Here is a 26,591-nt window from a genome sequence, read left to right on the forward strand (position 1 = left end):
AGGACAAGGCACTGTAGCTCACAGAAACAAAAGATTATCATTGTGCAGTGAGAGTGTGTCTGTGTGAAYTCCGATTGGAAGGAAGCTACTCAGAGCTGAAATTTGCTTCAAAACAATGAAATGCAAACACAGTATTCCTAGTTAACTTTGAAAATGTGTATTGCTGCAGTATTGTTAACTAGGAGAAACTAAACCAAATTGTGCTTAGAAATTATAAACTAAAATCCTAGAGGATGAGCTCATTGTCCTAAGCACTTTGCTCTGTTTTCAATGGGCATATATCAGTGTCCATGCAGAGAAAAGCATACTCTCTACCCATATTCTAAATTGGGACTTTCTATGCTTTAATATATATGTAGAGCCATTAGCTGATATAGATTAAGTTTTTTGTTTGTTTTTGTTTTTTAACAAACACTGAATATATGCTATCATCTTACAAAATATCTTTCATTTGGTTTAAGCATTTAAGATTTTTTTTTTTTTTTTTAATCCCAGTCCAAGGTCTATAGTCTGCAAACACTTCTTGTGGGGTCTTTGTTGATTTCTTTAATGTGTTAAAGTATTTTATTTACCTAACCATTTTGTGGGAACTGGAATGCAACAGTTAGATTCCAAGTACCTCAGAGACTATGTTGCTTTACTGCATTTCTACACTTAAAGAGAAAACATTCTTCTTTTAGCTGCATTAAGGACTGAAATTGTGAGAAAAGAAAGGAAAAAAGGGAAGAAAGGAAAATATGGAAGGAAAAAAGGCTTTCAGAACTAACTCCAACTCTGCATTTTTTACTTGTCTTCACTTAAGATGCAGTATAGCTTGCAACATGTAACAGTTACAAGGCTTCCTAAGTAGGATGCTTAGAGGAACAATTATAGTGTACATTGCARAAGAACAATGATGTAATTTATTTCATCTCGCATAACTAAAATAATTCATAAAATATTTAAATGTATAATTTACCTGGGCAAGACTGAAAACAGGTGCAAGATATCAACTGCAAAAACTCTCCTGGAACTCCTTTACATAAAGTACTTCTCGCTCAGAAGTACTTCAAGGAATAGAAAAGAGCATTTCTGGATATTCTGCATATCTCCATTTTGTTTGTATTAAACATCTCTTATCATAAAAGTATTATGCAACTCTTCCATAAGCATTTGGTAAACAATGCTCATGTCAGCACAGTTTGGGAATACCTGTTCTTCAGGGCTGGTGTTGGCCATGCATGCTGCACACAACTGGCTCCATTCGCTTTCCTCTAAAGCCCTTGGGAACATYGGGACTAACTAGCTCAGTGGTAACAGTATCCAAGTAGCCAAGATTCCAACTTGGCTCTGGCTTTGCAAACAACACATCTGAACCAAATACACAGCTGAAGTCAGAAATCTAAGTGTGATGTACGGTGTTAAAGATACCATGATATGGCTGGTTGAAATGCAATATTATGAATTTCAGTCTACATGTTACAGCAAATTAATGAGGTAGAACACAATTTTTCAAGCAAGCTGTTATTAACAAATTTAGTTCTCGCTCTTGCTTGGCTCGGGCAGTATTTCACAGTATTGCCATATCTCAAATGTGACAATAGAAGTATTTACAGACTGGGTTAACATGTCCTGAACCATTTCTCTTGTAAACAGCGTTAATATCAGAAGCTGCGTTTCATGCTTCTTCTCTCTCTCTCTTTTTTTTTTTTTTCTTTTTTTTTAGGGGGAGAAAAGGTCTGTTCTTGATCGACAGATCTCCCAAGCCGCCTGCTGGAGTCATTATCAAACACAAATCTCCCCTTGCTTCTCAAACTGTTTTCAAGCACGTCTGTATCAATGCAACTGTATCGGGTCTCTCAACCCTGCCAGTGATGCCCATTCTGCATTGGTATATGCATGCATAACGAACATGCCGTCRCATGGACTCTGTGTGTGTTATGGACTAATCTATTCTGCCACTGGGAGATGGGAGCTTACCCCTCCTCTGGAGCTGTCCTCTTGCACTCGAGATGGGAGAATGCAGAGTAAACTCAAGAAAAGCAAGTATCTGCTCACTTCTCAAAGTCCATGAGATCATGGCACACATCCACAAGGTTCACTAGACACAGGCKCAAGCCTTCACCTGCTTCCCTTGAGCTGAGCCCTACCCACCACCTTCAGAACMGAGGTCAAGAAGCCACAGAACATCTCAAGAACCAGAGACACCACTCCTAGTCGGGTGCTTCCCGCAGAGGACGCCCCGGGCCACAACCACCCGACCACCTCTCATCGATGGAGCCCCACGCCAACGCATTACCTGGGTACCAGCGCCAGGCGCAGACAGGGCCTGCTCTGAAGGATGCATGAGGCTGGGCTGGAGCGACTGAGGAGGTGGTGGCTGCGCAGTGGCCTGCGTGTGGTGGGGAGAGGGCGCCTCGCTCGGGACCATCTGCTGGAAGGTGGCCGGGTACATCTGCTGCTGGGAGAGCTGGGACACTGCGTGGTGTGCTGGCAGAGCCGACACTCCCGGCGGAGCCACGGCCAGTAACGGGATGGTGGCGGCCGGCATGTTTGGCACTATGGTTTGGCAGGGCAAGACCAGAGAAGCCACAGTTGTATGAGGAAGGTTCACGGCCTGCATGGGGAGCGCGGGGGAATTGGGCGCCAGAGGCAGAGCGGGGTTCATGGGGAGGCTTGGCAAAATCACGGCCGGAGTGAAATATGGAGAAGGAGCAGGAATGGGGGGCACGTTTGCAGCAGGTATGTCTGAGAGGTTTGGAGGAAGGTTGTCAAGTCCTGCCAGAGGAGTAATTGCAGGAATGACAGGAAACTGAGGAATCTGAAAAAAATATAATATCACATAAATTGCAAGTGCTTTCATTGATGGTACAAAGTAGTTTCAATTGCCATACAAGTAYGTAAGAACCACCAGTGTCATGATGATAATTATGTCTGTCTGTTCATTTCCTGAGCTTTATCAACAGTAACACAAACTCATTCACATGAAAAACATTAGAAAAAAAGGTACCCATTTTTGGGGGGACATTTTCATACCTTAGGAGCTTAGAACTCTTTCTAACACTACTTAAGAGCCATCAAGCAACATATTAACAGAAAAAAAGTTGCTTTCATTTTGACAGAAGAAACAAAAATCAAAGATCAAGAAAAGGCAAAATTCTTTCATGCAAAATTCACTACGACAATTTAAATCCTGTCTTTAACCAGGCAAGCTGCAACCCAGGCAGCACAAGACTGTTTGTTTTAAAAGAACTGTTTTTAAAAGCAGAATTGCCCCRTGAGACAGCAGCCGAGAGCCCTCTGGCATCGCGGGGCAGCTTGCTGCTTCCCCCTGGCAAAAGCTGCTTCCCACCGTGGGGGCCGGCAGCAGCAAAGGCGCCAGCAGCACCAGCAAACCCGCGCAGCGAAGGGCCAGCCCTGGGGTGGACAGCAGAAACGGGGCTGGGAGCAAGGAAGGGGGTAGTAGAGAAGGTGGTCAACTTAACAGTTCAGAAACACAAAAATTGGGCAACTGCTCATGCTCTTAAGCCTGGGATGGGGAAGAGAGTACGCCAAGGGGGAAGGTGCAAAAAAAGTGCTGGTACTGCATTTTTGTTSCTGCCGTTACAGGATCATCTAGGCACGACACAGAATTATTCACAAAGGGTATTTTGATTCACTGAAAAAAACTCAAGAAAAATACAGAAGGTATAAAAAAAAGCTATATTCTTTGGGATTCATTATATTGGCATGCATTTAAAATAGCCACACAAGAACTGCAAGTCATGCTCATCATTAGCTGGAAAGCTTCATATAAAGTGTATTCCCACACCTTTTTCAGTGGTATTACCTGCGAGGGGGCAACCGGTGGGTGGGGTGGTACGGTGGAGATCTGAAGCGGTTTTAGGGGTGTGCTGCTAGCTGCCACCTGAGAAGTTTGGGGCTGATACTGGGGCAGTAGATGGGTTGCAGGTGACATTGGGCAGACGGGCTGGCTGGCAAGCACCTGCTGCAGAGAGGCTTGCTGCGACATGGGCTGCTGCTGGAAAGGAAGAGAGAACAGGGAAAGGTTAAGGCACATTCCCTGCAAACGGGCCGGTTCACCTGCACCTTTCTAGCTAAGGTCAGCACAGAACTGCTGCTTGGAGCAGAAATGATTTATATGAGAGAGGGTGCTGCTCATTTAAACACTGCACAAGAGTCATTTAAATGTAAGATATGTTAGCTGAAAAGACAAATGCTAACTGTCCTGGAAAGGTTATTCATAATAACTCATCACGCTCTTCAAATCCCCGATACTGCTCTAGATGGCCCTGTAAAATCCCTATGTCATTAACTTCAAAAATTCCYCCTATGCAGATTATACCCAGGCCAATCTCGGTATTCAAAAGCTGACTACATCACATAGTAGGTTGAAGTAGCCTTCAACACTTATTACACAGCATTCCACCCGATCTGCAAATAAAACACAGTTAATACAGCAAAAGTTCTAACTGGATCTCAGGTCTATGTCTGAGGCACTGCAGGAACCACACAGCAGCTGAAAAGGCACTTTTACCTTTACAAGGGAAACTGTGCTCTGCTGGCCTGCCAGGTTTTATACAACAGAAATAGAAATAACAGAAAAAAAACCTGCAAAAAAGCTGACTGTAATGAGCMATAGAAAGCTTCACAGCTTCCACGCTACTGATATATCCTTTTTTGGCTCCTTTAATTATGTTTCAAAATAATAATGTTTCAAAAGTGCAGCACTGAGGCATTAAACCATCCCTGGATTGACCTACTTGGGACCACAGGATTTATTGATTAACTCAGCTTCCATACCACATAAAATCTAATACCATGCTTGAAGTTCAAAAGGTCTGTGGGTTTTTTCTTCTATTTTCTTCATCTTTGCTACTTCTCAACTATCATCATATTTTACTCAGCACTTCTKCAGGAGCAGAATTCTTCAACCAGAAATTTTAGGCATTAGTACAATAAAACTGCAGAATATGAGCCAAGGAGGCAAGAAATGCCATCCACTCTTAAGAGAGATAAACCTCAGCCATCACAGTAACAATTTTCCATGCAGTATCAGCAAATAAAGCAGCCCTTGGCTACCAGCACCCCGTGCCCGGGGCTGGACGGGCATCGTGGGTCACAGGAGCAGCACGAGGTGCGCTGGGGACAGCACGGCCATGGGCCTCGGTGTCCCTCGCAGCATCGGCTCTGCTCCCGCGGGATTCCCTAGCCTTGTCCCGGGGCCCACACGGACACGGGCCATGTTCCAAGCACCCGAGCTCACCTCAGCTGTGCCAAGATGGCACTCACGGAGCTCAGGAGCTTCCCCAAGGCCCCTCTTGAGCCTGACTCCCGTTTTACAAAACACTTGGGAACTGGATGAAGGAGGGGAAAGCACCAGTTTTGCTCCCTAGGCCTAACTACAACCTGCACATAATGAGGGGTTCCTGCAGACATACCCAAACTGGGAAGAAAAACACAAAGAGGAGACAGAGTGCTTGAGCCACCAATGTCTAATGACAAAAGACTGTCTGTAAAACAATGAAATGCAACAATTTCTCACCTTTTCTCACCTCACAATTTCACATCTTTTTCTTTACACTCCCTGCCATTTGTTTGCAAAGGACCGAGGCTGCAGTACCATCTCTATTGTACAGTGACACAGCACTATAAAAGAGAGTCTTCTAGCTTGCTAGCAGTTAAAACCCTCACTTTATAAAGATCATAAGGATATATTTATTGCTAGGCATGTTACCTATTGCTTTACTGAATCTTCCCTTAGAGAATATGTTCTGAGAAACTGCTAAAGTGCAGTCACCATGTGTAGTTTTTTACCCAATGCAAAGCAGCTCTTCTTAAAGGCTATCAAACAGGCACAAAAATATCTAAAAGCTCCTAAAATTTTTAAATTCCAGTTATAATAAGCTAAGCTATCACTAAACGAAATCTCCCACCAGTACTGTGTGATCAACCTAGGTGTTTCTACATTGAAAAGTATAGTATAATTAAAAAAACCCTGCAAAGTAAATGAGCTTTCTTCACTCTGCACTACATTTTGAACTGACCAGAGAAATTTAATAACAGAAGTATGAAAAGTCTAATTTTGATCTGGAACTTTATCCTGAGGGCAGATTTATCCTTGGGGCAATTCCATTAAAAAAAAAGCTGCCGCCCCAGGCACGAATTTTCTTACAGAGCTTACATCACATAATACATCTTAAATCAATGCCCAAAGGAAGTTAACAATGTATGTTTGGGTAGACAGAGAGAAAAGGAACTATATGCTTTGATTCATTAGAAAAAAAAGACTAGTTATTAATCCATTACTTTCGGGGATGGAATTATTTCAAAAAACAGTTATGCTATAAGGAAAGGGTATGTAAAAAATGTGAAAGTCTTAGAGAAAGATCCTTTTCCAAAACAGTTTTTACACACTGGGAGAAAAAAAAAGGAAGAGAAAAAATAACACACACAGCAGATTTTGAACTGTCAGCATAAAGCTGTGAAAGCTCCAGAGGCCACTATAGATGTCTCTGCAATGGCAGCAGTCCTAAATTTGCCTTAAAAAATGTAGCATTTTTGGCCGAGAGAATATGTTGTGATATATCTTTGCCCATTAAAAAAAAAAAAAAAAGGCAAGATGAAAGTGTACGTTCTCAAGGAGACCAAATTACATGGTTTCTCTGAAAACACTCTCATAAGAATACTGCATATTAAAAAAAAAATTGACGCAGTGTCATCTAAGAGATAAATTTGGATAACTAAGAAGATATGRAGAGGTACGATATGCACCAGTCACAAAGTATGCAAACACTCCCCGGCCTCGTCAACATTTTCTACTGAAGACAGACAGGCTCTCGGTAGAAGCACAGAAAGGAGCCACAGAACAACGCGCTACACGGGGCTGTGGCTATTTTCCCTACAGGTTGACCTCAGTCTCCTGCAGGGAGGCGACCGCAGCATTAACAGCTGGTCCTGTTCAACAGAGGCGTTTTGTAAACACCTCTAAGGAACAGATATTTGGGGGAGGGAGGGAAGCAATAATCCAAAATGCATAAAAATTACTATCCAGAGACAATTCAGTCAGAACCAGCTTTTTCTTTCACAATTCAAATCTACTTACTGGATATTTACATCCTATTCTATTGTGGAAGAGGTGCTTGAGCAGCATTGCCGAGCATTTACAGATAACCGATATCAGGGAACAGACTCTTCCTGACCTTTTGGGAACACTTAGAGATGGAGGTGCCAAATAACAACTAGAACTAATTGAAGTAGAGCAACATTGCTCCACTGCCAACGATGCAAGAGTTGAGCCCCATACTGGTAAGACAGGATGGGAGCAGAATCTAAAAACCCATCCAGATGTTACAGGGTGTCACCCCACGACTGTCCGGCCCTGTTGGCTGAACCAAACTTTATTATTTGCTTAGTAGAAAAGTAAAATAAATAGATAAATGCTCTTTTTTTWAAATAAATAGTGGGGAAAACGCGCTCCCGTGGCAGCAGCCCTCACCTGCTGGCTGGCGAGCACCGGCGGCGACTGCCCCATGGGCAGCGTCGCCACCGTGGTCGGCGGCACCACCGGGAACGTCATGGGCGGCTCCGGGAAGAGCGGGGCGCGCGGGGCCACGGCGGCGGCCGCGGGAGCCTGGACCACGGGCAGCCCGGCCTGCGGGAGCGAGAGGGGCGACCCCGTTAGACCCCGCCACAGACCCCGCTCACCCCCCCATGAGCCTGCTCAATGCCTAGCTCGGAGCGCAGCGAACAGACCTAACAGAGTCATCCGCAAAGAACGGAATGCTAATATAATCTCAAAATACACAGAACGGACTAACATTTCGATGGGAAATAAAACTACCAAGCTGCATTGCATTTCTTGCAGAAACAAGCCCACAAACAAGTAAAACAGAAAGCACAGGCTTTTATAGAATATATTAAGAGCAACCTACCAACAATTGGAAAATATAGAATTTTTAACTTCACGAAGATTTTTTGTAATTTCATAAAGAATCAGCTAATTTACTTCAATTGGAATCCATGAAAATGAATACAGAAACACACACAAAAAAGACTGAAAGTGAAACATAAGGAAATGAAAACACGTAAACGATAAGGCTTGCAATGAAAGGGTCTCTCAAACTTCAGCTCAAAGAAGATAAATGCATTAAAAATAAACAGCACACCAGACTGAGCTACATAGGCCTAAACCAAAAAAATGACTACAGCTCCAGTTGTGTGCTGCTATGCTACCCTGTAAATGTTGCAGATCTCCYAGATGCATACATTGATGTATATTTTTTTCCTGTAAAACAGAAGGTTTTGGATGAGGTTTGCTGTGTTTGTTGGGGTTTTCAAATCATTGATTCACAGAAGAAAAAAAAAAAAACATGTGGAAAACATATCAGAAAACAAAAAGCTGCAGTGAATCTTCCCATTACAAAGAAAAAAGTCATTTTTCCAAATCTCCAAAAGAGAGGAGTGCATTTAAGCTTAATTATGGATATTCTATCACTGGAAAGAGCAAGTCTGCTCTCAGGCAAAATGCCCCACAGCTCAATGCAGGAAGATTCTCCCGCTAGAGAGGTGCCTCGCGGGCGCTGCATTTGGAGCTCGGTTGGTGCTCCACGTGGGTAAGGGGCGAGGGAGGACACGTCCCAGCAGAAACACGCACACGGTGAAGGTGCTTTCAGCGGACAAAGCTGGCTACAGATGCCAAGGATGAGGGTTTTTTCCTCCTTCAGGTAACATTGTTAGAAACAGAGGCAGGAAAACATGAAGCAAGCCCTGGAATCCACACCTACTGACAACAGTGCATAGAGGAGTTCCCTGGATACGATCTGGGAGAGAGGACAGTCTCAAAAAGCGTGGGACTTACTCCTGAGGGCTGCTGGTAGTGGCCCAGCTGCTGCAGGCCGTGGGGCAGGGCCGGGCTCTCGCTCAGCGGCGGGCTGTACACCCGCTGAACGGCGGGCGGAATCGCATCGGGCAGCGACGAGTAGATAACGCTTTGCTGGCTGCTTTGGGAGTCCGAATAAACAGTGGACCCCTGACCGCTGTCAAATGTGCTGTCAGCTGAAACAACAATATTTTTTTATTAGGAGGTCACCAACTCAAAACATTTAATGATGATTGAGCACCAAGGTCAACGCTGGTTTATGTAATTGGCATTTTACCACCATCTCTACTATATAAATAAATTATACAACACAAACRTTGTTTTCTACAAAAGGCACATAACTGCTCTTTCAAAGCCAAGAACCAAGAGTAGTCCCTAAGGGTTTATATGCACAATGATATTTTAAGAATATTAATAATTATTTTAAAGGACATAAGTCTGACATTGAGAATKGCAGACCTGTTATGGATTTTCCAGGATCAAAGGAGAGGAAACCCCACCAGAGCAGAGCATGGCATCATTTAGAGTTAGTTCTTCTGTTGATGCGTTCATGTTAACATCTATTTGATTAATGGCACTGAAAATTTCTACTTAAAATTACAAATTTCTTTATACGCTTTGCTAGTTCATCACATTCTGGTCATCTCGATTATACAGCACTATGTCAGATGAAGAATAATTAACAAAGTCATTTAACTGGGCTAGGCAAAAACATACAGGGGAGAAACCACAGAAATGTATTATGGATTTCCTGATGGATTGAAGTTCATTGATGAGACACACAAGCCCTATTTAAACATGCCTGCAAACACAAGTCCTGCAATGGAAAGCTGCAGGTTTGACATGGCACTGGCTGCAAGCAGACTAGGCAGCAGTGCAAAAACAGCTCCTATAGGAATTACAGTTAAAATGCACCCTTATTTTTTATTTTTTATTTTTTATTTTTGTAAGCTGGAAGTTTTTAAAGTTACCTGTGCTGAACAATAAAGGAAAAGAATGAAATAAAGCTGCCTTACATAAGCTGCTACCTCGGCCCAGGGCATTAGTGCCTTGGCAGAGCAGCCGAAGCTCCGTCAGCAGCTCTCACGCTGAGCGTCTGGCCAGCCCATCTGCAGAGCTGCTGGCTCCGGGCACTGGGCAAGCATGCCACTTCTTGCCCAAACAGAAATAGATGTTGTCTCACTGAATTTTATAGGTTTTAAAAAGAGTTTTCAAGGCTTTTAAAGCCTGTGAAGTACAGGCACACTGTTCTCGAGCATAAGCTATTGCTTTTTCTTTAGAAATAATGAAGATCACAGCTATGAAGTATCCAAAAGTAAGTAGCTTGTAAAAGAAAATTAAAACTCAGGACCCGAAGACAACTGTAACGTAGTTAGACAGTTATGAAAAAAAGGCTCAAAATACAGATGCATTTAAACTATATTTCCTCTTCTGACTTTCTATCTTCTCTACTTTTCCATCTTCCAAATAAGGCTTTATCTATTTCAGTTTAAAACAATATATGTTTTTAATAGCAGAAATGAAACTTCAGAGTATTCATAACCTAATCTCCCAATTATGCTATGCAAAACCAAACTCATTTCTGTATTTGTTCAATTCATTTACATAAAGAGCCAACATGGCCTTTAAGAAGATGGTACATATTTTTGTGGCATATACACTTTCATTTTATTATGAACAATTACTCAAAACCTCAAAGGAAGAAAGAGCATGAGTTAATAGCACTACAGCAGAAACTGTGAGTCAACCTTAGATTTTTATAGAATCTCATGCATTACACAGGTAACAAACTATTAGTTTATATTTCTGCATTTGACCTCAGGATATTATATGAATTGATAGGGAAGTAATTTATAGGGTTCTTAGGCTCAACAGCTCTAAGTAAATGTTGAAAGACATGACAGTGAATTGCCAAACAATGGCAAGGATTGATTACAAGCYGAGGAGTAGGAAGGAAACTGGGGGTTTTATGTTTAGCAGAATATAAAATTCTGCCAACTCATTAGCAACAGAATCATGGGAAGCAGAAGCCGTCTCACTGTATCGCTGGAAGCAAAAAGTCATAATCACAGGGTTTCTCAAAGGAATTAGATGGTATGAATTAAGTAGATGTTCTAAAAAATTAAAATGAGATCAATTTAGCTGCAGAAAAAAAAAAAAGCTTTGTAAATCCTATAATATTCTGAAATTTATGCAAATATGGCCATTTATTACATCTTCCGAAGGTCTGCTTTCTTGTAGAGGCATGCTTGAATTTCAGCATTCAAAGTGGCACTCTGCATGGCAATTTAGACAGTACCKGAATTAAAGCTGTAGCTGTCCCTTTGCTAAAGGCAATTGCCTACTTAATTTAAATACGTTTAAATGAAAGTCTGGAGCAGGAAAACGGAAACAGCATACTTTAGGAGAAACTTTTGTTAGAAAAAAATATCTAGAAAATAGTTCTCACTAAATTTCAATCTTCCAAACTTCCAAACAGAAATAGGACTCCTTGATGTTCTATTTTGAAATATTATATATGTATACATACATACACATATAATACATATTATATATGTATGGTTTTTGCATCTATTCATTTTTTTACTTCAGTATTACTACTATTTTGAAAGAAGGATCTTTCCATAAATATGTACATATATAATATACATATAATGTTTTCTTGGCACTACTTCTCTGCAAATCATCCCGTGTCTTTCAAATGCACTGAGCTATTACGTACGAACGTGAACGGTCTCTGCCTCCTGAGCCCAGCCCAGCCCACTGCTGACTCTGAACACTCGTCCCTGCGCCCGACTCACATGCCACAGAGGTGACGCTGGTGGGCAGGTTTGGCTGGAAAGGGTGCTGATCCGCCTCGGGCTCCTCCGACTCCGACAGGACGTGGTGACCGGTGTGAGACAGGTACGTGACCTGAACCTGCTGGGCCTGCGGCGCCTTCGATTTCTCCAAACAYTCGGAATCTCGACGTTCCTCCGACTGTATCCTAGGCCAAATTCTCTCTCTTCTCCATTGTATTAATGCTACTCGGTCACGTATTGACTTGGCAACTATCTTGAGATCATTTTCGTGAAAAAATCCAGAGTCAATCTACAGAGGAGGCACAGACTTAGCAAGATCACGTGTGTATGTTTGCACACACGCATAGCAAGTGAATCACACAGCACTCAAACCTCCGCCTAACAGATAAAACATCAGCTTGAAATAACATGAATGTCATGTTTGCTCCTTACAAGGATAGGAATTGGAGATGGTGCTTCATGGATTATTTTAGAGGGGAAAAAAAATCTGTCACTAAACAAGTGACAGTAAGAAATAACAACAGTAATTTCTAAGACCTAAATATATAATTTGCTCAATATATGGACCAGCTAATATTCAATGAGAAGACAGTAAGTTAAATTACAGGGTGAGGAGGATTCTTTTTTTCTTCACAAAGACTAACAAAATAGGGAAAAGAGGAAATCATCATCTTTGGGTAACTATCTTTGTATAGCACAACAGGAGCAAGCCACACTACCCTCAGCCAGACTCTATTGCCTTACCCTCTCCAGTACCCAGAGCTTCCCAAACTGGGCTGCTCGACATCACAAGTAAATCGGGAAGGAAAACACTAACCCCTTAGCACGAGACGGCTAACCCCTGGCGAGACGGCGCTCACAGGGTTGGGACCTTGCAGGGCAGTGACTTCCTTGCAGAGCGGCAATCCTGCAAACCTGGCATCCTAACAAGTTTTTAAGCATTCCCATCCCCACATCTCTATTTAGAGAACAGTAAATGTTTCATGAAGACATGCTAGCCTTGCTAGYACTACCGGCTGTGAGACCTTCAGGTTGCTAACCCTGCAGAACACTTCAAGTCCTCCTCTTTCTGACAACATGGGTCGTTTGAACAAGCTTGAATGCCTGCTTAGTGAAACACTATCAATAGTGATAAATAACTCCCTCTGCTCAAAAAGTGCCCTGCATCATTCTCCCACAGCTTCTGATGTGACACATTTATAAAGCACATGGTTTTGGCTTCAGAATTCCCAATGTCTAGAAAATGTCATTTAGGCATAAATGTCCCCTTCTCTACCCCTAAATGTCTCAGATTTGAAAGGATTTCACATTAGGCACTTAAAGTGATGCGAAAACACAAGCTTCGAAATAATATGGGTAAGGTGAAGGTATCATAGTATGTTGGATGCAGTCCTTTTGTGTATAATTTGTACGAGAATTATTTCCCATTAAAAACAAAATATCACAAGAACAGGCCAAGACAAGTGCAGAACATCAGGAATGCAAATCCTGCCATAAACACTGAACTATAAATGAAAAGTATAACAGTAGGTTCTGCAATAATACATTGCTGAAAAAAATACTGGCTCTTCAGCAAAATAACAACTAAAGGACACAAAAAGACAGAGAAGCCTAAATTTCTCCCATTAATTTTGGGGATTTTACATGTTTAAAAAAAAAAAAAAAAAAGAAAAGGCAGCTTTATCAAAACCATCCATTTCCTAAGCAGAACAGGAGTGGTGAAGACAAGACCAATAAATAGGACCCTCTGGGATGCAGGATACAACAATAGGGGCATTTCTGCAATTACCTTTCAAGAAAAGTACTTTACCAGACCTGCTCCTGCTGTCCTTTAAGATTTATGCACTAATTATATATACATATATATGTATAGGTTGGGTTTTTTTGTCAGGAGAAGGTATTTTACCATTTCTTGTGCAACATCATCAGGAGTTTCCTTCTCCAGATCAAAAGTAAACTCAATGGCTCCATTATCTTTGGGTTTTCCTTTCAGTTTCTTAGGATCTTCTACCCAGAGTCTTAAGGCAATAGAGGATTTCCTACCATGGTCTTCTTCTGCAAGTTCCACTCTTACCCCAGTATCTTCAGCAAAAAAGGCATGGCTTAATAAATCTTTAATTTCATATCTGCAATGGATATACAGAATATTTAAACATTGCAAGGCTTAAACTTTTTCAAATAAATTTGTAACAATAAATAAACAATAAAAATAAACAATAAAAAATGTTCCACTTCTAGTATTTATCCACAAAACTTCAGCAATATTCATATATCATTCACAGATACAGAAACACATGCACATAAGCATAAGATTAATGCTTATCTCTCAAGTTATTCAACTTTATTATTCGATTATATTCAATTTATCTCAAGTATAAGAGTTTAAGAAGTACTAAAAATATGATTCCCTTTAAGGGAATAAGCCTGTGGAGGGCCCCAAGAACCTTCTTCCTGAAAGTCATGCAAGAACATTAAGCTTTAAAGCCAACACTAGAGACAAGACATAATTTGTCTTCATATATGGATGCTAATTGTTGATATAATCTGTTATAATGGCATGCAGTGAATGCTCTGACACTGCAAAACACTTAAGTGAGATGCAGATCTCACTTGTGGTCAGTTCCACCACAAGTTGTTCTCTAAGCAGGACTTCTTGAGCAAGATCTCACAGACTGGTACCCTGCAACAGGTCTACACTGATGCTTTCTGACCTTATTCTTTGAAGTTGAGACACAGACAATTGTGTTGATTCTATTATCTTGATATTTTATGTCAAGAATGCAAGCGATCACATTTACATTTATATTTTAGATGTTGGATGAAGTTATTACACTTCACCTATTCTGTAGGTGAAGTTTATTTTCTCCTGAACAGGGAAGATTTCTTTATTTTTCTTCTTCTTTATTTTTTTTATTTATTTATTTATTACCTTTCTTCTTTATTTTTGCAAATGCACTCTCCAATTATCTCCTTAATTTCAGGATCAGTAACTTTCTCAAAGCTTGCTGGCTTTATACCCTAGAAGAGTAGAGAAAAATAACTTAGTTTGAAAGCAAATTACATTATGTGTCTTAATTAAAGATTATTCTACTACATTTTACATAAAATTCAACCCTTGGGATAATCAATACTTTAAAGTTGATAGTCAACTTAAAACTGAATTGAGGATTTAGGGTGATTACATTTCTAAGTACCTTTATACTTTGAAATAAGCGCCTTAGTTGGTACATGCAACTCAGCCACGCATCACACAAATCTCCCTTTTCTTGACTGCCAGCATTTTCAAGACTTACCCTCACACAATGTGGACTCTGATGTTGGTGTTCAAGAAGTAGACACATTTAAATTCTCAAAATGGTAATTTTTTGAAAGCCATCCTTTTTGTTTCTTGCATTTATTCTCAAAATGTTAAATGAATAAAGAAAATCTGTATGCATTGCTCCAATAGGCAGTTTCAGGAAAGAGTAAAAAATAATTTGGAAGAGCAGACCAAAGCAACACTCTGTACTACTGTTCTCCACAGCTGCTTTGCCTTTCTTTCTTCCCCAGCACTGCTCCCTCAAAAAAAMCCCAAAACTTTCATTAACCCCTTCACTTTCACCTTCAAACTCAAAAGAGCAAAATATGAAAATTAATAAATTTGGGGGAAAGAGAAGGGGGAAAAAACATAACAGTCACATAGACAGTCAATTTCTTGGTTTTGTCTAGATAGACAGTGGCCAAGATCAAATGAAAATATCATAGAGGAAACCAAACAGAATACATGGGTGCATGCAGTAAGTTGACTGTGACTGAAAACRATTACTCGATTAAGCAAACCTAAATCTTGATTATGAGATAAGGGTTTATTTTTTATATATTAGAAAAATGTGTTAAAGTGATAGGTATTATCTTGTCTATCAACATCCATCCTAATCAAAAGCAAACAAAAACATCCACACAAATCTTTTTAAGACTCTTTCTTAAATAAGCTCTGATAACTTTCCCTGAGAAGTCAATATGAAATGGCTAAAAAACCCCATCAACCTTGAGCAGCTTCTCTTCCCTCATATGCCACAGGGTCGTGCTCCTCTCACCTCAGAAGGGTGGTGATCTGAGGCCCCGATGCCACAACACACTTACTGAATTTTGGAAAAGCCCCAAACCAAAGAGCTGCCAAAAAGCTGCTCTGTCCACGCTGCCGGGACGGGAGCTGCATCCTTCTTGCAAGCCAACTGCCAGCAGCTGGTGCCTTCCTCCAAAAGGGCCCCTGAATCCCACCACAGGACCATCTGCGGAACAAGACTGCTCACTGCAGAAACACAGCTCTGCTCACCAGAAACCATGCACACTGCCTCAACGCCTGCGTATCGAAAGTGGGAACCAACTTCGGTAACCAACACCAAATTTTGGGGGTCTTCAGGCAGCCTCCTGCAGGTTTAGCTACCCAGCCTACCTTGTTCTCAGGAGTCTAATGAAATCTTTGTTCATTCACAAAGGAAAGCAGTAAGACAAATCTCTATCCATTTTTCAGGCACTCTAGTTTGCTATAAGAAACCATGAATTTCCAACTTAATGACACCTTTTAGGAAGAATGAGTAATAAAGACCAAAAGCTGCTCTAGCGCAATGTTTATGGAAAAGTATCACAGAAATGTGCATAAGTTTCAATAATAACTGAAAGAAATTAATGCATTTAACCCAGCAGTAAAGGCTACTCTCACCATACTACCTGGAGAGCTCTGTGCTACGACCAGGCMCTGTTTCCTAAGGTGACCACGTTGTTTGCATATGTAGCACTCGAGAGAAAATGCCAGATGCTTTGTATATTTGCTGGCTGTTTCATGGGTATTTTGACCCAAGCTAAATATATGAGAGGCACAAATAGCATAKGTACAATATATCACAGTATCTCTCAATTTTATTTTCCAGAATTCATATAGATCCGTCATTTAGATGGCTTKCACAATTGGATTGGAGCAGGTCAGGGCAGGCTGGGCATCTACAAACCAGGTTTGCTTTGAAAGGTTTGATTTGACACATCCCTGATAACTGACCTTGATTTTTGACCTTACATATTGCTTMCATAATAGCGACTCCTACAAATGCCATGGTCGTTTCCGTATCCTTTGAAGGAGCACTGACTCTCCTCAAAACATCTATTGCATTAATTCAAGCTCCTAAATGATGAATACACGACTAGAACAAACGAGGACAAAACACGCACAGCAAAGTACTAAATGGAGCCCTTTTCCAAAGCATTTTCCTCAGGGTGCAGATGCTACATGGTGCTTTGGCTCCTTCGTTCTCATTTGGCTCCTTCATTCTCAACAGCCAAAACCAGCTCCTAGGACTGAAATTCCACCGCACTGGAAGGTTTCTGAAGTCAACAAAGTCAAGATAAAGCTCTCCATCCTATCAGTACTTTATTCTATAGCATTTAGACCATGGTATGCAACACCAGTTTCCCTGCAAAATAGTGCGTAGCCCTAGCGCTAATTTATCCAGATTATCTGCAAATCTGAGGAAGTATCTGAAACACATGGAAAATCAGCGTTATGYCTCCTGCCGCAGTGCTACAGCAATGGACTTTATTCAGTTTGTATAAGCAAAATATCTATTTTATCTAGAGCAAAATTCCTATTTTACTAGGCATTTTATCTATGGTAAAATACTCATTTTACCATAGAGAAAATAAATYAGCATATTCACAAAACTAAAAATGAAACACAGCAAATGCGGTGGCTGTTTTAAATCTATACATTTACTTTGCTAAACTCAATGAGGTTTATGCATCCACGGATTCCCCASTGTACAGAGTCGGTCTGCTGTGAATTCTCCAGCACCTCAATAAGAAAACATTGGACGGGAGCTGCATGGGAAGGTCTCAGACACTGATGTTTCATCACTAAATACGCCTATTGTCTACATCAAAATTATTTGGCAGAATGATTAAACACAAAAAAAAAAATCTGACTAAGAAAAACCATCAAGTAATGCATGAAAAATGAGATTACAGCGTCGGAATGAAGGTCACTGTGAATATGCTGATCAAGAAATCATTTGCAAGCTAACTGCTATAAATGCAGCTTTCACCTGTTGTTTGAAAAAAAACTTTTTTTTTTTGTATTCTATACACTTTTATCATGCCTGATTAAAATCAAAGAGTCTAATTGCAGCGTGTGCAATAGACCCCAGCAAAGAACTTAAAAGCTTCACTTTCTCATTACAGACTCAATCACATCCATGTTTCAGTTCCTTCAACTGCTCTTTAGAGTATGAAAAAAAGCATAAAGTYATTAGGAGGGGCTGAGAAGAGGGCGATAAATGCAAGTCTCCAGGAAGCTCCGTTCGGATGCTGAGGCTGAAAGGGCAGAGGGAGAGCGTGCGAGTCCTAACAAGCACGTCTAATCCACCAGAGAAACGAGCCTGCTGGCGCATTTGGGAGACAGCTCAGGAAACGACGGGGATTGCCTTGTTAGCTGGGACTGTGATGTGCAGACAGTTACCTGTGCATAAGGGCAGCACTGGAAAATTAAAGCAGCAATGACAGTTGGCCATGAGAACATGCTCTGACAGAATACAAGGCCAACATACAGGTGCAATAAACTGTCAGCTTAATAAACTACAGGCATATGTAATGCAGGATATTTTTAAACAAAATAGTGATATTTCAGATAAGTAATGGGTGCATTCTGCATAGCAGTATCTGTTACCAGTGCATGGGATGAGCATCCCTGGGCAATCCAAAGTTGGGCGAGAGGCAGCCTGCAGGATCCGGCACCTACTCACCCTCATGAGCAAGCGGCTGCTTTCCGGATCCGAGCGGGAACAAGCAGCACCAGCCCCTCAGGTGCTGCTAGCACCTCCAGCGGTTGCTGCCAGGATAATGGGCCAAGGGCAGCATTGTATTTTATATTTAGAAAATACTAAGTATTTTACAGAAGTAGGATATTTATTATTTATATTATTTAAATATAAGTATTTTATATTTAAAAAATAAAAGCATAGGGCAACTAGACACAGAGGTAAGACCATTTAGGTTGCATTCAGCCTCCACTTAAAATATTAGCAATAAGCAGTGCTTACATTACTGGTCCAACGAATTAAGTACATTTCTTTCTCACCAAGAAGCTGACAACAAGGCAGAGTACCACTGATCCCACTGCTCTGCGACGGTTTTTGCTCTAGTGAGACCCCAAACCCCCAGCTATCTCTGGGAATAAAACTCGGTGCAATTCAGCCTCTTGGTTTGTGTAGTCCAGCACGGTGCAGAGCAGCCCCGCATACTCACGCGGGGCCCAGCGGCGTCCCCGGCCGTCGCCAGCTCTCCGGTGTGCTCGGCTTCTCCTGGAAGCCCCGGGAGACGTGGGCAGCAAGGACCGTGTCCGGCTGCCCTGCTCGGCGCCCTGGCAGCAGGGCCACCCCCTGCTCCTCCTCCAGCTCTGGCAGCTCCCAGGCCACTGGGATTCTCCCTCTGCACACAGAGCTGGTTAACCCTTTCCTTGTAAGGACAGTAATGCCAGTTTTTCCATCTCTCTCTCCATCCTGGTGCCTTTGCCTGCTCCTGCAACAAGGCTGTAGGAGCTGCTGCCCACGCATCCTCCATGCCCATGCCCACCAGAGCGGTACGGGACCTCTCTGCCAAAGATACCCCGCCACAGCAGCAACAAAGTCACCTTTTAGTAGTCTTCACTTTCACAAGAATCACTGCTTGCAAGTTCAGTTGTTAATTTAAGGCTACTTTTTAAAGAAAGCTGTAATAAATTACCATACAACCCTCGGCTTTCTAAAGGTTACTGCCACAGAACACAACTTGGCTCAAACTTTCGGTGCTTAAAAAGTGATTACTAATTGAAATACAAAATCTAATTAGGGATCCTCTGATTAATCATTACTTTTTGCCATCTTGGATACCATTTTGACAAACGAGGCACAGGAGTCTCACGAAATCCCAATTACCAGYGCTCCATATGGCTAAGGGCTGCRCATGCTGTCAACTGTTGCAAGGATGCTGAGCCCTGCAACATGTAAGACAGCATTTATGGCTCTAAATATATATAAATATATTCACGTAGGTCACYTTAACATTAGCTAACCATGGTGGCCGCTCCCCAAACAAAACAGGCTTATGACTCACACAAACTTCTACCCAGTGCATCAGCTAAAACCTATCGCTCTTGCGTATAGCCAAGTACCTAAACTAGCAGGCCAAAGAGGTACCCAGGATCGCATTCCCTGCACGAGCACCCAGCCCCTGGCACCAGAAGAGTCACCTACTTTGAAGCTTTAGAGCATAGAGAGATCTCTCCCAAGCTARTGACAAAGACACCATTTAGAGCAGGTACTAAATACCATGCACCTAAAAGAAGCCAACGAGCCACCTGCCAAAGGGAGGAAAGTTCTCCTTGCAGGGAGGGCGCAAGTGAAACAGCAGTGCAAAACTACCACGGAAGAAAAACGTGATACCAGAAGTCACCCTCAAAGGATCTGGGCAAGCAGCTTTGCTGCCGCCCTGTGCATTGCTCCTCTTTGCAAAGCTGCATGCACATTTGCAGCAGCTCCATGGTGCAGGGCAGAACCAGCAGTGAGAAGGGCTTGCAGACCCGTTCCAGCACACACGTCCTTGCTCCCAGCACCACACAGAGCCGCTCCAGCTACTCGAGCACCAGGTAGCGAGGAAGGCAGCTGGGCTGCTGAGGAGCTTCCTCTGCCTTTTTCTTATTTCTGGACAGCTGCAGGTTGGAAGCTGCACTGTAAGAAGGGTTAAGCTACCTAAAACCAGGATCGCGGTCTAGAGCGAAGAGATTCAGCTTTGCCAAGCTACAAATGGCAGCTTGCAACAAGCAAGATCAAGCTCTGTCCCTGTGCAGATGTGTTCTCCCGTGTTCAGCAAGTCTTTCCATATCAGCTATTGCCAGCAGGAAACCCTCCTCTTTCTTGTGATTCAGACTTTAGCTAAAAAAAAAAAAAAAGAAAAGAAAAAAAGCTTCCGAATCGCTTGCATGGTCCCTCCCCATCAGGCCTCCATCACCAAACTTGGCTAGCACCACGGGCTACAAGAGTACCAGCCTCCTTGAATCCTGTATTCAGTAATGGGAAAAAGAAATTGGACAATATAAAATGCACCTAGAAAAATTAAAATGCCAATAAATCTCTATCTGATGGAGGCATCTTTCTGGAAAAAAACGACTGTAGTCTTGGTTTCACTTAACCACATAGAGTAGAGCAGGGCTACAGCTGCCAAAGCTCTTGGCAAGCTGCGTTTCTCTGCAGTCAGCAGTTCTTCCACTGATTTGCAGTCTGATAGCATCTCACAGACTCGGGAGGRTTTTTTTCCAGGTGTCTCCAGAGCAGCTCATGTAGACAAATACAGTTATCGTATGGGCAAGAGAGGGTATTTTGGGTGCTTTGGTTGGGGGAGGGAGTATTTTATTTAGTACAAAGATTGTTTTGGATTGCCTTTTTCTCCAGCCTAACCTTGCTCTTCTGTCTCACTCCAGAATTAAACACTAGTATTTTTTCTTTATCTTCAGATAACATGCAAACTGCAAAGCACAGTACTGAAAATCTGAAACAAGCACCACATAAAAGAGAAGTCTGCAACATAAAAGTTAGTCGTCTGAGCTTGTGGGATGCTTGGTTAATTCTGAGTAGTCGCCATTCAGGAGGCAAGATGAGAATGGAAATCTTCCCTGCTTATTTTTTCCCCACTGTCACCTATTTTTTGCTGATGGAGCCAAAAATCAGCAAGAAGATTACTAAAAATATTTTATGCAGCTGCAGTACAATCAAATGAAATCCAACTGCAGAATTGTAAACTTCCCAAAGAAACCTGCAACAGTTTTTYCACAAGCCAGAGCAAAGACATCGCCATTCTGCCCTATCCTAGTTTTCTAGCACACACATGGCAGTCCCAGCGTGACAGTGAAATAGATATATTTCACTGTTGGGACTGGGGACCTTCCAGACCTTCAGATGACAAAATCCCAAATTAAAGATGCAACCAAAAGTTACATTAATCTACTTACACAGGTTACTTTCCGGTAAATTTGAGCAGCATTCTGGCATTCTGAATAAGGGTATTCTGAGGTAGCCATTTCCAACATGCACATCCCAAAAGCGTACACGTCCACGGATTCATCATAGTGTTCCTCATACATCTCCGGGGCCATGAACTCTGGAGTACCTACACACGCACACACAAAAAGAACAAATTCTTCGTAAGTTTTAAATGGCTTTACCTATAAAAGTGCACCTATTAGAGCAGCATAAGGATGCATGTGACATTATTTCAAAACAGGAAAGTAATTAGAATAATTCTGTGTAATTAGAATAATGCCCAGGCATCCCCCAGAGAATAAATACAAAGTCAACCCACATTTGCACATCTCTCTCTTCATGGTAACAACAGAAGATAGGAAAAAAACATGTGTAAAAGTCCTCAAAATGTACAGCCTGAAATGAAATACAGCACAGTGTATTTAAAAATACACTGCAGGTCTCAAATCTGCTCCTTGCTGTGGATGGTGAGGGATGTGGATAGAACTCGTGGGTGAAAAGGACAGAAGAAAYGAGAAGCATTTGCCTTGTTTTACTCAAAAATTAATCTGCATTTTTATGTCTGCAGGGACAAACAGCAAGGAGCCAGCAGAGAGAAGCACTGACAGCAGTGCTGCCACAGACCCAGCCAGCAAGTCACGCACACCAGCGTTAAACAGGCTTCTGTCACTGGATTAGTGGGACAAATCAGCAAGCCGACTTCCAGAACAAGGTCTTATTCCACAGGCTTAGGGTGCGAGAAACACRATACAACCAGATAAACCCGGAGCAAAGGACCCTGTTTACGGTTTCATTACAGCAAGCAGAGCTTTAGGGCAAGGGGCTACTTACAGCACCTGCAAACGCCCCCTTTCTTACAGGGCAGCAAGCAAAAGCAGAAGTTTTAGGGCATCGAGAGCTGCAGAGGAGCTTGTCTATATGATGCACAGACTGGGAAGTTCAGTCACAGGAGCTGCTCAGTCTTTGCCAGAGAAATCCAAATTCTGGATCCAAATTCCCCTTTCCAGCCCCTTTTGTCAGCTTAGCATGACTGTTAATAACCTTTTTATTGTGTCATCCCTAGTATCAGCAAAAGTATGATTCTATTTAAAATAACATATACCAGTAAGATAGCTTTTGCCTATATATATATATATATATATATATACACATACATATGTATTTTGGGACCTGATTTAAGCTTTGTTATGAGAATATGAGCTACACCTCTCAAAATCAGGGTTTGTCAGTGAAACTCTACTGCTACACATTTTCTAATGCCTAGCTTATATACTAAAAACTCAGCTAAAACATTCCTGAGACATTTGCTAAGCTTTGTGGCACTTTCCCCTTGTTTATGCTCCTTCCACCTCGCAGACCTGCTTCCACCCTCCTAAGCCACCAGGAGCCAGGGCAGGAAAGCTTAACAGCAGCTCCCGAGCTGTGTCTGCTCCCTGGCTTTTCCTATGGCTGCTGTCACCAGGGAGCTCCTTGGCCCTGCTGCTCCRGAGCAGACCGGGATCTCACGAACCACGCAGCACTGAAAACGAGTTTGCTATAAATCTCAAAGAGCAATAGTGATTCTCCAAGAAGCACATTAGATCCTTGTCATCATTCCAAAATACCTTGAAAATCACATTTCCTATCCATTCCTGGGGGTGGGAAGGATCACATACATAGAAGCACTCTTAACTAAGTGGACCACGTAAAGCCGTTCAGCAGCTATCCATCTCCTCCTGCCAAGGGGGTTTTGTGCCGCCTCGGTCGCCCGAGCAGACGCGCTGCAAGGTCAAACGAGCATCAGCGCTGGCACGAACACAACAAGGGAAATTTGGGCCGCAGCCCTGCCGGCTTCACTCAGCTAGAATCAATATAGGATTACAGCCACTGATACTCCTTGGGGGCTGCCACCGCGGCGAGGTGGCTGCGGCAGGATAAGGTGGCACCGGCACCATGGCGTGGAGGTGGCAGGAGGAGCAGCCCCTGTCCCCCCTGCAGAAGCCCCCGGCACCACGTCCCGCTCGTGCCCCTGCCCCTCGCCACACGCAGCCCTTTCCACACTGCAGCACGGGCGGCTGCCGGGTCCCCAGCATCTCCAGCCCCTGGGTCTTTCCTCGGAGCTGCAGTACTCGGAAAAACACAGTACATTAAAAAAATAAGTTCAGCTGGATTGTCAAAACGAATGTGGACAACTTGCCAGCCACCTCCAGCACTTTCCATTATTGGATTTCTTTTAGACACAGTATAAGCTTGCTTTGACAGCGCTGTGCTAACAACTAATTTTACAGAAATTCATGTTGCTATTACAGATGTGATTCYCTGTCTGTGGATGATTGTTGCACTGCAAATAGGCTCAAGGGAAAAGCACAGATCCGCCTCAGAACACCACAGTCCTCAGCAGGTAAGGCCGGGAGCTTGGCCAATATCAACCAGCATGACTTTTTTGGGAATCAACAAGGTTAAGCAGGGCTYGCCCCAGGTTTCAGGCAGAGTTTGACTTCAAGGACATCAGGCTCCCCAGGTATAAAGGYTATTACTTTTTTTAAAAAAGATTAGTAACAAATACAATCCATGAAAATTGAGATGCAAAAATAAGTGACTACTTTTTGAATATTATTTTTTATAATTAGGTAAATGGTTATCACTATGAGCTTGTTAAATTAAGCTATTATAACCCTGAAAGTTTCTCTTATTATCTAATTTCATTTAGAAAGCAAGCTGAAGGATGGCTACGCTCGTGACAATTTCCTTCACTTTCACATCCATCAGGGGAACTTTACTAAGGCAGCATGGAGGAAAAAACACTACATGCTGAGAATTCCAAAGGAGATCACACATGCTGTCACCACGGATCAAGGGTTAAAAGTTAACATTTGCAGGGGAGCATCATCCTCAGGGATCATTCAGAAAACGTCCTCCGATTCAACTCAGTCTCTGCAGGGCACAATTTGCAGAACAGGCTGCGCTTCCCTTTAGCAAAAGTCCCTGTCCCTATCCCAGCATGTCTGGAAAAGGGAAAGCTTCCTCTGTGCTGGGGCTTTCCTGCCCCTTTCCCTGGCATTCCCAGGGCCATAAGAGAGGCTCTCCCCTCTTCTCCCCGGGCTCAGGGATGATACAAGTAGCTGAGAACTGTTGCAGGGCAGCAGTAATACTTTAATAACAAAGTACCTTTTCCTTCCAGCACAAAAGGTGAGGAGCGGGGCATGGAAGTGTTTCCTTGGGAGGCTTTTCAAACTGAGATTTTTACAAAAGCATGAATGACCTGTCACAAAACCACTTTAATACGTAACCAACCCGCAAGTGAAAATAATATCAATGCAAAGTGTGAAAGAAAAGCAAATGAAAAAGCTGACCATCGTGCCAGAAGGAGCCCATGAGAAACGAGTCATTACCTATTACACTTTTGGCAAATGAAGCTCTCTTGAGGGTTGCCAGGCCTAAGTCTCCTATTTTCACAGATCCAGTTGGTCCAGTAATAAAAATATTGTCACATTTTAAGTCTCTGTGAATTATTGGTGGAGTTCTTGTGTGTAAGAAAAGAAGACCCTTCAGGATTTGCCGGCACCAGCTACGAAGGACTTTCGGCTTCATCACTTTGAATCTCTTCAGATACCTGCAATGCAAATAATACAGACACAGATATAAAGAAAACCAAATTGGAGAAGATACTAGAAGTTGGAACTTCAATTTAGATAAAAACTCTCCTTAGATACTGTAATAGCCATTCAGAAGAATCAATAAATAGACTTTTCTAAAAAAGGAATTAATATACTCATTTTTAGGGAGGAGATAATAAACATTTTGATGTCTAATATTAAAGCTACTCACTTTATGCAGAGAGGAGAGTTTGAACACTCTTTATATATTCAGATCAGAACAATACATAAACTCCTGGTTAATTTTAACCAGGAGACTGTGACCTCTGTATCACGCACCTGCACTATTTCCCTTTACCTTAAACAAYGATGAGGAGCGCACATGGTGGAAAAACAAAATGTAAAACCTGCCACTGTACTTGCAGAGCAGCACATTGGATATGTGCAGTGATGAGTATTGCTCCCATTGGGGCTGAAAATCTGTTCCAGAATTCATGCCAACTGCTTTATATCAACCTTAACAAGATTGTCAGTACCAAAAGCTATTAATTAATATTGTTTAGCAGATAACCTAGAGCACTTTCGGCTTCAGAAGGAGATTCCCCCATTCAAGTGTTATCCTGTCTGAACTTGGTAAGAAAACATGTAAATACAAGCATGAAATMGCTCACAAAAGATGACAAATGAGCCCATCTCATGCAGAGAGAACTGCTTCCAGTTACACAACCACAACAGATTAGGGAAGAGAGATGGAGGCCGAAATCCTTCCTGTCRAACCCATGAAGCTCAAATGCAGGGGCAAGTGACAGACACCAGAGAACAGTTCYATTTTTTTCTTTTATCTTGAGATGCCTTTTTCAGAATATGAAAGTAGGATTTTTCTAAAAATTTCCATAGCTATTCTTAGACTCCTTACCAGGAGCACAGTACTTACGTCTTCAGTGTTCCAGAGGTCATCAACTCGGTAACCAGCACGATGCATCTTTTTCCTTTTACACAGGATTCCCAGAAGTCATAAAATCTCACAATATTTGGATGCTGTAGACCTTTCAACATTTCCGCTTCCTCTTTAAATCTCTGTCTTTCTACTTTTGTTAATTTTCTATCCTATAATCCAAAATAAGATATTATTAGTACTGGACTGACAAAAATAAAGACACTGTAACTTCATTGCTTTGTTTGGCAGAATTCTAGATTTATGGTGGCATCAGAAGTGACCATGAAATATCGCACACAAGTGATGAGCAGAGTGGATGAGCAGGGCACTAGCCTCAAGGCCAGTGTCAAGAAGACAAAGACTTGCCCCCAAACCAGA

At 42.2% G+C, this 26,591-nt stretch overlaps 1 protein-coding gene across 1 annotated transcript in view; it reads right to left on the reverse strand.

The window, feature by feature from the left end:
* WNK2 (WNK lysine deficient protein kinase 2) overlaps positions 1 to 26,379 on the reverse strand; it is a 55,159-nt gene extending 28,780 nt beyond the window's left edge. The window contains exons 1-10 of the mRNA XM_026046127.1: positions 26,211 to 26,379; positions 25,073 to 25,293; positions 21,671 to 21,828; positions 14,591 to 14,679; positions 13,568 to 13,787; positions 11,662 to 11,950; positions 8,840 to 9,036; positions 7,478 to 7,633; positions 3,809 to 4,000; positions 2,279 to 2,800 (exon numbers count right to left, since the gene is read on the reverse strand). Of these exons, the coding sequence (XP_025901912.1) occupies positions 2,279 to 2,800; positions 3,809 to 4,000; positions 7,478 to 7,633; positions 8,840 to 9,036; positions 11,662 to 11,950; positions 13,568 to 13,787; positions 14,591 to 14,679; positions 21,671 to 21,828; positions 25,073 to 25,293; positions 26,211 to 26,332 (2,166 nt within the window). The 5' untranslated portion in view covers positions 26,333 to 26,379. The remainder of the gene's footprint in view (positions 1 to 2,278; positions 2,801 to 3,808; positions 4,001 to 7,477; positions 7,634 to 8,839; positions 9,037 to 11,661; positions 11,951 to 13,567; positions 13,788 to 14,590; positions 14,680 to 21,670; positions 21,829 to 25,072; positions 25,294 to 26,210) is intronic.
* Positions 26,380 to 26,591: the final 212 nt, after the last annotated feature.

This window comes from Nothoprocta perdicaria, unplaced genomic scaffold (genome assembly GCF_003342845.1).
Source record: "Nothoprocta perdicaria isolate Ctin4 unplaced genomic scaffold, notPer1 scaffold_42, whole genome shotgun sequence".
NCBI lineage: Eukaryota > Metazoa > Chordata > Aves > Tinamiformes > Tinamidae > Nothoprocta > Nothoprocta perdicaria.